General features: G+C 41.0%; 2 protein-coding genes and 2 long non-coding RNA genes across 22 annotated transcripts in view; 2 read left to right on the top strand and 2 right to left on the bottom strand.

Moving 5' to 3' along the window:
- The window catches only part of Para (sodium voltage-gated channel paralytic), a 46,077-nt gene extending 40,297 nt beyond the window's left edge, over nt 1-5,780 (top strand). For all 17 annotated transcript variants that reach the window (XM_070299915.1, XM_070299920.1, XM_070299918.1 and 14 more), the window contains one exon: nt 1-5,780. This exon is cut by the window's left edge and continues 4,331 nt beyond it. The gene's annotated coding sequence lies outside the window, so the exon portion shown is untranslated.
- Nucleotides 1-13,229, bottom strand: part of LOC138935401 (uncharacterized) — a 34,563-nt gene extending 21,334 nt beyond the window's left edge. The window contains exon 1 of the long non-coding RNA XR_011447244.1: nt 13,033-13,229. This is a non-coding gene — a long non-coding RNA (uncharacterized lncRNA). The remainder of the gene's footprint in view (nt 1-13,032) is intronic.
- Nucleotides 5,444-7,048, bottom strand: LOC138935402 (uncharacterized). The gene is made up of 2 exons (XR_011447245.1): nt 6,457-7,048; nt 5,444-5,822 (listed from the first exon to the last, which is right to left on the bottom strand). It is a non-coding gene; the product is annotated as an uncharacterized lncRNA (long non-coding RNA).
- LOC138935396 (uncharacterized) lies at nt 6,233-12,114 on the top strand. 3 transcript variants are annotated; one of them, XM_070299929.1, is made up of 3 exons: nt 6,246-7,250; nt 7,786-11,569; nt 11,859-12,114. In XM_070299929.1, exons 2-3 carry the CDS (start codon nt 7,822-7,824, stop codon nt 11,885-11,887), a joined length of 3,777 nt encoding a protein of 1,258 aa, XP_070156030.1. In that variant the 5' UTR covers nt 6,246-7,250; nt 7,786-7,821; the 3' UTR covers nt 11,888-12,114. The 3 variants fall into 3 exon arrangements, with proteins under 3 accessions (XP_070156027.1, XP_070156029.1, XP_070156030.1); XM_070299926.1 differs by having other exon boundaries at nt 6,233-7,250; nt 7,786-12,114; XM_070299928.1 differs by having other exon boundaries at nt 6,233-7,267; nt 7,786-12,114.
- Nucleotides 13,230-13,379: the final 150 nt, after the last annotated feature.

The raw sequence follows: 13,379 nt of genomic DNA, 5'->3' as shown, positions 1-13,379 counted from the left end.
TCGCGCAACAACCTACACACAGATCACCAGAGCAACTTTGAACGTGTGCTTAAACAATTTACACGAGGAGTATCAGAGTTTATCATAATATAACGCGTGACGACGATGACGACGCCGATGACTTTGCAACGGTTCTTAAGAATATATATATATATATATATATATATATACAATATATACACAGATGTAGACAGATGCGTGTTATACGCGTGTGTGCAGGATGAGACAAACAGAGCGCCCGCGTCTGTTTCCTCTCCTCTTGACATTTTATTATTCGTTCGAATAAAAAAACTCTGATGTTCCAAAAAACATTTATCTTCGCGAAACGTTGCATTTTTCTTCGAACGCTGACTATCCTTTCCCCTAAAATGTCGATCGGAGAACAACTCGAAGAGCGCGTCTCGTCTCGCACGCACACACGATTCGTCGTCAAATTAACGAAGAGCGTTATCGCGGTCACGCGGCGGTGAGCTTAAGTAGGCCAGATACAACAGAAACAAGGAGAGAGAGAGAGAAAGAGAGAGAGAAATAATAATGCATGTGCGCGTGTGTGTTAATGCGGATCGTGCGATCGTTATTTTTCTACATCTACATCCGCGTAGGGTCGGTTGGGCGGAGGAAAGGGACGTGCGGGGAGACAGACGCGCGCGGGTCATGAGGGACAACGACGTGGAAGCGGCGGGTCGTTGTTGTCAGCACTTTAGACAGGAAGTCGACGTGTGGGTGAGGATGATGAGCGTCGAAATTCGGACAGAGAGGGAGAACGCGTTCTCGCTGGTCGAGAATGTGTAAGAGCGTCTCTCGTAAAGATCAAGGACCATGACGAACGTAACCGAGAACGGCTGTTGTTCAGCACAGATGTTGCTTACAGGAATGTAACAATCCTAATGCAATTGAATATAATTGATGGATTTACGAGCACTCGGGAATAGATAAAGGATTTATTAAGCATCATCTATATATAGGGCTAAATCTCTCGCGCCGCGTCTAATATAATTGAGCTACGGTAAAAATATGTATGAGAATATACAAAGAGAATATATATGACAGAATATGAAATATATATTACGTGCATTTTTGGTTTATAAAATTAAGTATTTAATTTTTTTCTGAATTATAAATGCGCGTGATGATTGTATAAGATTATGAAAAATTTTTTATATTTCTATCCACTATACTCTCTTACTTGCGTTCTCTCACTTTCTGAACGCAGCCTATGATGACAATGACGAGACTAATAATGACGCAGATGATAACGTTCACGATTGGAACATCGAAAGACAGTGATGTCGTTGTAGATAAATAATGATACGAAACATTTCGAAAATAGCGTGACAAATGAATATTCATTACTTTACCAAAAACACGTTTAAATTACAAATCATGAATAAGATCTGTCATGGGAAAATTATTCTACAAATAATTCATACGTTATCGGCGATTTTTTGCTGTGCGACAAAGCTTTGTCTGATATTAATCGTGTGTTCGATTGTTTCTACATTTATTTGTAATGCACGAATTTCGAAAATCGCGAATTACTCGACATTTTTACATTGGCCACTTAAAAATTCTAAATCTAAGGTCGCTTAAATATATACTGCTAAGATTAAATATATTGTATGAAAAGTATATTCTAAAGAAAATATATATATATATATATATATATATATCAAAAGAAATTTATCTCTATATACGAAAGTAAAACGTAACGCAAACGATAAGAAGAACACACATGTTCCTAATTCTAAACTAAAAATATATTTTGCGTTTCGCTACGTCGCTTTGTCAGACACACGGGGCTGAAAGTATTTTTTACATTCGCACAATCGTAAAAATAATTCTTCGCGACGGCGATATGTATAATCAGGAACATTAATATGCCGTCCGCATTTGCAAAGAGACTTTGACTTTCTATGACTTTTTTTCCTCACGATTCACCGATTCTCTTCGTAATAAAGTAGTCGAACTGTGCAGTATTAATCATGTAAAGCGAAGAGAGATATGTTTCTTAAATATTAATAATAGAGAAATCCAATCAGGCTAGCGCGCATTAACGCTTCCGATTGCAAATGCAGCTGCCTGCCTGCGTCTCGTTCGTTCGAGAACGCTCATTCTCCGTTGCATTTCGCGCATATATTATCGGTCTTCTCTCCCTCCCTCCTCGGCGTTTTTCCGAACCGATCGATCACGTCTCGCGCCATCGACGTTGTCCCTCGGAATCGCGGCGTCTTGAAAGCTCGACGGACGACGACGACGATGACAAATTGAAGACGGAAACGACCTTGCACAGCATAATCGTTGATCGTTCGAAAATATATCGAAAAAGTATGTGCCAGAAGAAATATGTCCGCGAAAAGATTCGTCCGGCTCACTCTGTCCCGAGACCCCCCTCCCCGTCCCGTCGTCGGTTTGGCCTCCTCTCCCGTGTTGTATAATACGTGCAAATAATTCGATATAATATAATCAAATCGCTTGTACTCACAATATAATAAATATTTTCGGCATTACGTTCGCAAGTCGACTTTGTGTAGGCAACCGTGTATATAAATTCGATACGGAAATGATAAATGGGTAACGCGAAACTTTATGGCCTGTCGCGTACAAATATTTTTACATCGAACCGACAAAATATTGGTTAATGTATAAATCAACGTTACGTAATAACGTAAATTTAATTCTCCTCTCGTAGAGACTGTCTCTAGAGAAATCTCGATTGTCTCTTTGTAGAGACGTAAAGAGGAACAGAAAAACGGCAGATGATCGGTTAAATGTCACTTAACTTTATCGAATGTTTATAGGACATAAGCGCATCCGCCGATGAAACGTTTAACGTAAGCCCCTGTAATGTCTCGCGAAGCTTATTCCGAGCGCTTAATTGGCCAGGGCACTTGTGTAACGTGCTCGTGTTCCGATGTAGATTTGTATGCACAGGACAGGCTTTTAAACGAGCGACGGACAGCCCAACGAATGTGGCCGCAATCTTCGGAAATGCCTCCTCGACGATTTGCATCGTCATTCTTCCCCGATTGGAGGCGACGAAGAGACGTGCGGCTAAAGGTGAACTTGCCTGGTTTTCGCTTTTCACGATCGTCTCGAATGAGTCATGCAAAGTGAAGGGGAAAAAAAAAAAAAAAAAAACGAATCACGCGAGCTACGATGAAGGGAGTAGAGGCAGTCTATATTTCTGTGCTTTGGATAGCCTGCGATAGATTGGCGTAAACGATGATTCAATGAAATGTCAAACAACTTGTTGGATAACATCCCGAATAACTTTTAGAATATTGAAAAGTTTCGTTTCACATGGGACTTGAATTCGAATGAATTATCGTAACTTGTAATTAGCTTGCGATATAAAATAATGACGATTTTTAAATCAGAAAGATCGTGGATTTTATTATATATATATCTTTGGAATCGCATCGAGGAGCGTACTGAACAGTTTGTTGCTGATGATACATCTATATAAAAAAATCGGTTACGCAACAGATTCATTTTGAAAGACTTGCCCGAGATAATCTTGAAATGCGGACCATCTGCTTTAAAAGCAGGCTGAAGTAGCGTCTCGGCAAATGCGTCGATTCGTCGAAGGATGGAATGTTATATGAAACGCGCCCGCGCGTTTAATCACGACTTCCCCAATAATTCGATCGCAACGTTCGACGTTGAGATTAACATTCCGTCCGTGACATCGAATCGAAGAGGACTGCGAGGGGACCATATCTTACGTAAGATGAGAAAATGTCCGTCGAAAAAGAGATTGCGTCAATATACGCGAATGCTGTGTCGAAGAGTGTGCAAATATTTTTCAGAATTTTTAAAAATGTCTCGCGCTTCAATAAATAATTAAATTACATAATTATATACACATTATATCAAATATATCTACATTACGAAATGGCGAGTTAGTAATCATCTTCTTCGTTTTATCGTCATTAACAAGAGGGAAAGAAAGATAAAAAAAAAGATATTTTTTTGTTAATTTCCACTATATCTTAGTTAAGTCCTTTCTTTACTTAAAAAGGCAGTCCTTTCGCCGTCCTCCCGCATTTCTATCTCCGAAATGTATATTATACGAGAGTTGCTTGAGGAGCGAGGGGGAGGATTGCTTGAGAATTGTTTGGTGATATCGCGGAAGGGAAGTTTCACGTGAGAAAAAAACACTGTTTGATCGATACATTGTAACGACGAGGACGACAATAACAACGACAACGACGACGACGACGACGACGACGCGACGACGATGACAACGAAGAAGATAATGCCGCTAGGGGGAGGGGGATGAAAGAGTGTGCGTGCTGTGCTTTGTTGAGTTTTGTTAATTTTTTCCAAACTGTACATTAAAAATACCAGCTTTTACGCCACGACGGCTATGTAAGATATAACACAAAAAAAAAAAAAAAAAAAAAAAAAATAGGGCTTTCCTTCGTTAAGCGAGGTAAGACGAGATTTAACGTACTTTCTCCGAGGACGATACTGCCGTTACGTATTGTATAAAAGAAAACTAAGTTAACTAATCGTAAATGCACGAAAAATTTTCTTAAACGGATAGCAACAAAAAGGGCTTTGTAGTGTCTCGATACTCTCGAATCATTAATCCTACGTCGTGAGATAATAAATAATGATATTAATGAAATAAAAAAATAAATAATTATGAAACAAAAATCCTAGAGCTGGGCTAAAGAATTGTAAAGTGTCAAGCTACGGGGAGCCTGTCGGCCAGTATAAATGAACAAGCAACTGCCATGGGTCATCAAGCTAGGTAGAAACGTGCTAAGAATCCAATTTTAACAAGCTAGCTGTCGAAACATTAAAAAAAAGAAAAAAAAGAAAAAAACGCGCGAAGGATCGTCCATTAAAAAAAAAAAAATCTGCGTACGTACGTATGTGTGTGTGTGCGTGTGTGTGTGTATGCGTGCTTGCGCGTATTCGTGCGGACACGCGACGTACCGGATGACGCGAACCGGTGTCCACGTGTGCGTACACGTGACAGCGTACGCGCGCGCGCGCGCGCGCAAGACGGGACGCGCGAGGAAAATGCGAGAACACAGAGAAGCTCCTCCGTTAAGAATACGACATTCATTACTACTTAACAAAATAAAAATAACAAGAGAAAATATGGGTTATTTGCACAATATTATAAATAATTACTATATTTACTACGATTATTAAATTAAAGAGCAAATAATAAGAGGATAAAAAAAAAACTGTTGTTAAATAATTAATACACAAAAAGAGAGGGGGATGAGCGATATAAAGAGAGTAATAAATAATAAAACGATTTAAGCTAACGATCGATATATTGGGTCAATACGGAAAGCGACGAAGACGATGGAGAGAAGATACGATGAGTAGAATAGAAAGAAGAGGGATAAGAAGAGAGGAGGAAAAAAAAAGGGAGGAGGATACGATTCGTTTGTTATCGATTAGTTAACGATCCTTACACATTATATTATTGTAATTATATAAAGTAAACGATTATTATCATAATAGTTACAATTAACAAGTTGTTACCGCTTTGTTATACATAATATAATTAATAATAAGATTTAAAAAAAAAAAAAAAAAGTAAGAGCGAATGCATCGTTGATTCGTCCTTTACTTATGTAGATACTAAAATACGATCGACTCTATTGTTTTCAATGTCTTCACCGTATCTCTTCGTTTGCTACCCGATTTCATTTCGTTGTCGAAGATTCGGTATTGTCGGCTTACCTCGCCCGGCCACAATATACACACGTTTTACAGAGATATTTTCAATAAACGAAAAAGCTTAACACTCACACAGCAGTTGTACTCTCTTGTTCACTCTATATATTTTGTCCCTAAAAAGATTTCTTTTATTATCGATTTGAGTGAATGTGACAGCGACAATATTTGTCTGTGCTAATAAATATATCTTATCATCTCGTTAAAGATCTTGTTGATTGTTTTAGATATATTTTTAATCTCTAAAGATTGAAAAACAAGATATTTTTGTTTGATGAAATGTACATAGACTTGTATGTAATTTAGCGTATGATATTAGCAACGTGTGATCTTTTATCAATCTTTTAAGATACTCAATTTTACAATAACCAGTTATTTAAAATATTTAATTATAAACATATAAAAGATATAGATATTATTATTATAAATTAGTATTATAATAATTTAGTAATTATTATAAATTATAAATAATATAATAATTATAAACGTGCTGAATATATATGGTCAATATAAAGAAATATATATTTTAAACTTAATTTTTCCAAGATATATTACTTGCAATTTTGTGTAACGCATTTAAATATTGTCACACACATAAAATCCTACACGATCAGATCAAAATAATGATAGAGATCTCGAACGTAAAAGCTGCGTTTAAAAGAAAAAAGAGTAAAGATTATAGACAGAATTTTCCTTTTTAAAAAAGCAAAAGCGAAAGAGATTACGCTCTTATTTCGTTTGCCTGTTTACCTGGATCTCACCTGGGGTTCGATCTATTCTTGCTACGGTGTCTAAACGATGGTGGGGATGCGCTATGTGACATGTGACGTGACGATATCAGATTAACACAGTCCACGTCCACGCAGTGCATTAGTCACAAAAAGCGCGCGGTAGCGCGTGGGTGCTCGCGCAAAGATTTCACGCGATCAAGATCGTGCGAGCATGGGTGGGGTTCAGAGAACGAATCGCTGGCTCGCTTCTTTCCTCGCGTCTCGTAAGTCCGATACCAGCAAGAGCAGCAGTCGTCTAGACCGTCGTGCCTTTTACGCACGACGGCTTCGCGTACACGACGTTCGACAGGCAATGGTCGTTTTGCCTCGTGCCACTCGTGCCGAGCGTCGAATATATACCTCTGTGACGGATCTGTGCAAGAAGGATGGCTTGTTCGAGGTCACTCGGGCCTCCTTCTCGCTGAGAGAGTTGGCGAATCAGTGAAACTGGAGCAGCGAGAGGAGACGTCGCGCGGCGGACCTGGACGAGTTATTACGCGCGACAATCGAGCTGTCAAGAAGACTGTCCGCGAGAAAGGCGAGAGATAGAGAGAGCGACGGAGAGGGGGACGAGGAGCTACTGCGCGATTGCGTCGCTATCGTATTTATCGGCAAGCTGGGCGATGTATACTGACCTCACTTTTATTGTGCTGGCTGCACTCGCAGTTGCAACGTCGCCGAATTTTCAATGATTGTATATCTGACATCTGTGGTGACTTATTATTCACGATTGGAACGGATAGAGGAAAGAAATCGCAGATTTCGACATCGGAGGTTAGTGCATCAGCAAGGTATGGGTAGCGTATTTATAATCGAGACGAGCGACGTAACGAATTTTGTCAAGGGTTTTTGACGTTTTCTAAGAATGTCGTCGAGTGAGTATATTTATGAACGGACATTCCATTGAAAAGAACGTTTGATATAATGATGAGAATGTATGAGAAACGACAGTATAAATTGAAAGAAAGAAAACATGATTATAAATATTTAATGAATACCTGTTCTTTGAATATATGAGAGAATATTTAATATATAATTTCATGTATTAAGTTTATTACTTCTATATCCTTTTTTTTGTAAAATAGTTTGTGATCTTTTTCTTTATTCATTTAATAAATATCTAATTTATTAAATATTTATTAAATGAATAAAGAAAAAATTTAATTTTTATTAAATATTTAATATATTTAATAAATATAAATTGACTTTTGAGATCAATATATGTAATATTTCTGTTTTCGACACATTATTAGAATTATATTTTCCTTATCTCACTGTAACGTATTATTACATATTCTAATTTTTGCAGGTATTATAATTTTGGAGGGACTTGCTGGTATTCGTAATGGAGAAAAAGAGACTGCGCAAGAAAGATATATTGAGAATGGATGGTCTTCTGCCTCCAACTCGGCGCTTGCCAGTTTGTGACGCAGTATCCAGTGCATCGGATAAAAAAAAGGACAAGAAATGGTCGATAGGTGGTATCCTGCGTCGAATATCCTCAATAAAAGATTATGATAGTTCCTCTAATGAAGAAGAGATTGTATATTGCAACAGGACACCGAGAAAACCCATCAAGTTCAGTAAGCAACCTGATGGTGTTGTTCTTCATTCGATAGAGAATAATTTAAAGCAGAAGATGACAGTTGAAAATAACGTCCGCCACTCGACAGATTCACATCGAGATTCGCTGCATTCGCGTAGTAGCGACGGTTCGTTGGACGGTTTAGGAAAGAAGATTCGAAAGAACAAACTGAAAGCTCGAACCGAAGCCAAGAGGGATTATCTATGCATCGAAAGCAGTTCTGATGAAGATTGTCGGAGATCCAATAATTCATTGAACAAAATTCACGGCACGGATGGTGTGCAAAATGGCCAAAGGAATAATATGTGCAATAGGAAAACGCGTACCGCTCGAACGGAGCGTTACATCAAACGCTTATCTCGGGACGAGGGCAACGGCACTGATAGTTTGAACGATTTATATAATAAAAGGTGTTCCTCGGAACATGTCGAAGATAAGCAGCGCGCCGTTTACACTGACGCAAACGGATTGTGTCGTCCGCCCATACATCCGCGCCGCTTCGGCACGTATTCGAATTCGAATCGGACGTTTCCAGTTCAGAGATCCTCCGCGGAGAGTTTGCAGGACGCGCACAACGCAGGTTTGCCAAACCCAAACGAAGTTTTCAGCGATTACAGGAGATATTCTACTGGACAATATGTCACAGATTTGAATCAGAATAACGCTTATGGAAAGATTTCGCGGCATATCAGTGGAGACGCGGACAATCGTCAAGTTGGGAACTTTTTTACGTATCCCGCAAAGAACGCGTGCCATTATTCGGAACCGTTCGATTACGTTATCGATCATCGATCGGTTGATCCGGACAGTCAACCGCCCGTGCCACCGCCAAGAGATCCCCGATATCGCGTATTTGGTTATGGATCCTATCCGACGAACAGACATCAAAATGCGCCAAATTCCTTTAAGCGAGAAGACAATATGACTAATGTCGTAAGAGAGATATCGAGACCCGATTGGAGGAATTTCAGATCGTATGGATCAAACAACGAGTTTGCCTGGCGCAATAAAGCGGAGCATGAGATAGAAAATCCATCAAATCCTAAAACAGAATTCCGTAATTCACTGGAGTGTATAAACAACAAATATAACTGCAGTCTTCATCGGACGGATAAGTTGATTTACGAGGAAAGCGAGGAGATGAGATGTCGACGCAGAAACACTCGGAACGATCAACTTAATTGCAATGACGCGAATTACGGCGCATACAAGGCCAAGAATAAATCAGTGAACATCTGCGAATCAAATAAGCGCGAGATGATTTCATCGCATGCGTCTGCCGCATCGTCCGATTGGTCGTCCGGAAGATCTCCTTGCGAACAGCGTATTTCACGTTCCATTATACCGTGTAACGTCGATAATCGTATTGAAAACAGCCAAAGAAAAGACAATAGAGAAACGACACCAACTGAGGAAGACCTGGAGAACAGAAGAAGAAGTTCAAAGAACCTCGAAGAAGCTTTATCCGAACTGGAAGCAATATACAACAGCCTTCGTCTCGGCGATGAAGATCTGCTGGATCGTGCGGAACGCCGAAGTATGGAGGAGTTCAGTCTCAAACAAGCTAAAAACGAGCTCGATGCGGTAATCGTGATCACTCCGGACTCGCCGGACAGGACGAAGGATGACATGGCCTATCGAAGGATGCATCCCAAGGAGAGGCCCACGTCGCTGTCGGATATCGCAGGACAATCTACTTTGTCCAACATCAGCTACCTCATCGCTTCGCCCGTCCTTTCGCGACGAGATTCAGCGAACGATCTCAAGCGTTTACCGTCGACCTATCCGTCCCGTCGGTATGAACCGGATGTGACACGTGACGACGTGGTCTTCCGCAGCATAAATCACGCCAACAACACTTTAAGAGTAATCGATCCGCAGCCGCCGTTCGGTATACCACTCGGACCAGTTACCACGGCGACCGAGAGCGATTACTTGCATACGACACCAACGAAACCGGAACAGTCACGCTCGCCATACATACCGCAATGCGAGCCCGATGTAGTCACGGATGACTTGGCTTACAGAGCCCTCAGGAAGGACGCTGGCGCGACGCGAAACATCGTCCTTGCGGAGAGAAGAATCGACGTTTCGAAGGAGGAACCGCGAGCCAGCATCAAGAAGAAACGCGCTGTCAGATCCTTGTCGGCCAATCTTTACGGATTAATCAATCACGATCGAATTCATTTGCGACGCGAACCCAGTCTCGACACCATCAAGGACGAAATACAGAACGTTGCAACGAACAACTTGGCCTCAATGTTTGAGCGACCGGAATATCTCAGACGCGTCGTAAGCGACGGCGAGCTGTCCGATAACGACGCAGCGCGTAGGCGAATGGAACCAGCAGCGATTACAGGCGAGACCGACATCAACGGCAATCACCCGGCGATGAAGGCGTACCGGAAGAAACTATGCGTTTCACCGGAAACGGCGATGCAGGCAAATCTCAAAAAGGAGAAGGAGCCAAATATCGCGGAGCTGTCCGATGCCATGCTGTCTTCGACAACCGTCTTGGATGATAAATTTTGGCACGAATACTTAGGCTCGGATTCCAACGTCTCGATGCCCGAGAGCGGTCGCGGCACGGAAACGGTCTTTACCGCGTATAGTCGTCTCTGCCAAGATCTGGTTAACTTGATAAAAAACGATGATGGTGACACGGCGCCGCCAATCGAGTCATCGAACGATTCTGCCGTCATGCCAACAGATAAGTCAAATGACTTAGACGTCGAGCTCGGGGTCGATGAACCCTTAACGAGTATCTCTATACGTTCTGTAAGTAGCTATTACCCAGGGCGTATCGCGCGTGCCAACGACGAGCAGAACATCGAGAACCCGACCGCATTCCCGGTTACGAATTCCTCGAGGCCCGTATCGGAAACGACGCCAGCAGCCAACAACCTTGATTTCTATCTTTGCGCGGCGGACGAAAATGTTAAGTTAATTGCGGCGGAGGCTTTCGGCAGTTCGGTCGACTGCCTACGCGATAATCATCCGTCCGTTCGCAAGAATTCTTCGACGTCACGGAGCTCCGAGATCGAAAACCAAAGCGGCAGCGCGCACAGCTCTACTACGTACAGTCAAGACGACCAAACGAGCAACGATCGGCTCGTTGTGTCCCCGAGACTCGATGAGATAACTCACGTACCTTCGAAACGCAATTCATCGACGACCGACGAAGAGGACCAAACCGGCGCCAGCCGCTTCGAGAACCTTTCCACTGTCGATGCGGAATTATTCAGGGCAGTCCGCGATCTGGAACTAGCTGCGGCCAGTCTGTGCGAGCATGGACGGGAAATCGAGGATCTTGGGAAAACGGGACGCGGGCAGAAGATCGATGCTCGCATGACGCCCATCACTATCGTGTCCACCACGGACGTGGACAGTCGTAAGATTAATCTGATCGCTGATGCCCTGAGGCAGGAGCAGGAACGCGATCAGGAGGAGATCACCGTGGTACCGCCTAACGGAATCGAGACGATGCGTAGCGATGCGCGAGACGAAGGTGAGCGCACATCGTGCGAGCTTGACGATCGTGCAGAATCGAGCAAAGATGCGCGATCCGCGAATGTTTCCCGTGTCGCTAACATCATAACTGTCACGATAACGACGTACCCTATGCTCCTGCTCGCTTGTCTCCTTGCATTGCTTTTAGCGATTGTAGCAGCATTGTGAAGGCACGGGATCGCGTATCTATAAGTCATGTGTGTATGATCTGCGATGTGCTGGACGTCATTGACGGTAACGTCTATTAATCCTGTGTTTATCTGCAAATGTCCTTACTAATGTCGCAGGTCTTCAGGCGCTCGCTCGCCCGCAATGATCCTCGATCGCATTGAAACGTGCTCGCTCGAACTGACGGTCGACAATGGTAGTACGAGAGACGGGGCACGTCGATTTTTTTTTTTGTATGATAATAAGAAAAGAGAGGAAAGAAAAGAGAAAGAGCGAGAAATGTAATTTCTCCGCGGGCTGTTTAAGGCACATCGATTTGTTGTTATTGCTCTTGTTATTGTTGTTGGTTTTAATAAAGTTTAAACGTTAATCACACGTGCCAGAGTAATCTTATTGTGCGCAAATATAAACATCCCTGCTCTACGACGCATTCATTTACTCCGATCCTTCTATTAATTGATATTGTTTTGGTATTCAATTGCTTTCGTTATTTGATATAATATTTTCTGCATATAAAATATGTAAAATTTAAAGAAAAATTGAATTACGGGATGAAATCGGATTATTTTCTTTTCATTTTACAAAGAATATTATAAACCTCTCTCTCTCTTTCCTGATGTTACTGCTAAAAGAACAAAATGTTTATTTTGTATCTATAAACAATAGTCTAAAAAATACGATCATATCTTTTTCGCGAATTGAATGGACATTTCATCTTTTTACGATTATATAGTATGCGAATGTATTTTTAATTTATAATTTTCGTAAATGTGAACGTGTGTGTGTTAGGTTTTAATTAGTTCTTAATCAACATTTAATCCTCCACAAATATCTATAACCAAATATAAAAAAAAAAATTACACCTTTTTCATGCATTTCATCTTGTTATGATTATATAGTACGCGAAAGTATTTTTAATGTATAAAGTTTTCGCAAAAATATGTATGTGCGTGTTGGATTTTAATTAATTTTGAATTAACATTTAATTGCCTACACAAGTATACACAGGACGCGATATTTATATAATAATAACTCCATTTATACGTCACCCATAAACGAGTTTAATAATATCCGTAGTTTTAAAAATAGTAAATCATAAACATGCCTATTCGTCAGAGGAAGAATTATAATTGATCAGTTTTAAAATTATACGGATGTTATTAAACCCGATTAAGGATGACTATGTATAAATGTGGTTAATAATACGGTAATAATAAAAGGCAAGTATAGTCCAATGATAAGGGAAATTAAATCGACGCATGATAAATTTACTTTCCCCGTATTTAGACTCACCTGATAACACGTACATACTGCCATTCAAATTTTGTGAACGCTGGTCGTTATCGGGGCCAGGGAAAATGTCGGTCTTCATCGATCTTTACAATCTTCATCGCGTTTTACATTGGCATAATTTCGCGCTACTTACATCGTATCGGCGAAGAGACATAAATATGTAAGATCGCGATTAAATTACAATAAATATATATGTATATATATTTACATACGCGCAAACGACACGTGTTTTACCGCCGATGCGTCGCGCCGGATGTGTGGCGCTTAAAGTTAGCCGCATGCAAACGTCGAGTTTCGAGTTATCGATCGCGCGGGTCGCTGGCGTGACGTCACCGAGGATCACGCCA

The sequence above is a fragment of the Polyergus mexicanus genome, unplaced genomic scaffold (assembly GCF_030449975.1).
Source record: "Polyergus mexicanus isolate NDT 795.1 unplaced genomic scaffold, iyPolMexi1.0 SCAF_8, whole genome shotgun sequence".
Taxonomy (NCBI): Eukaryota; Metazoa; Arthropoda; class Insecta; order Hymenoptera; family Formicidae; genus Polyergus; species Polyergus mexicanus.
This window is presented reverse-complemented; position numbering and strand designations above follow the sequence as displayed.

What these genes read in the sequence shown, in the direction of transcription:
- LOC138935396 (XM_070299926.1), top strand. Translation starts at nt 7,822, where the DNA reads ATGGAGAAAAAGAGACTGCGCAAGAAAGATATATTGAGAATGGATGGT.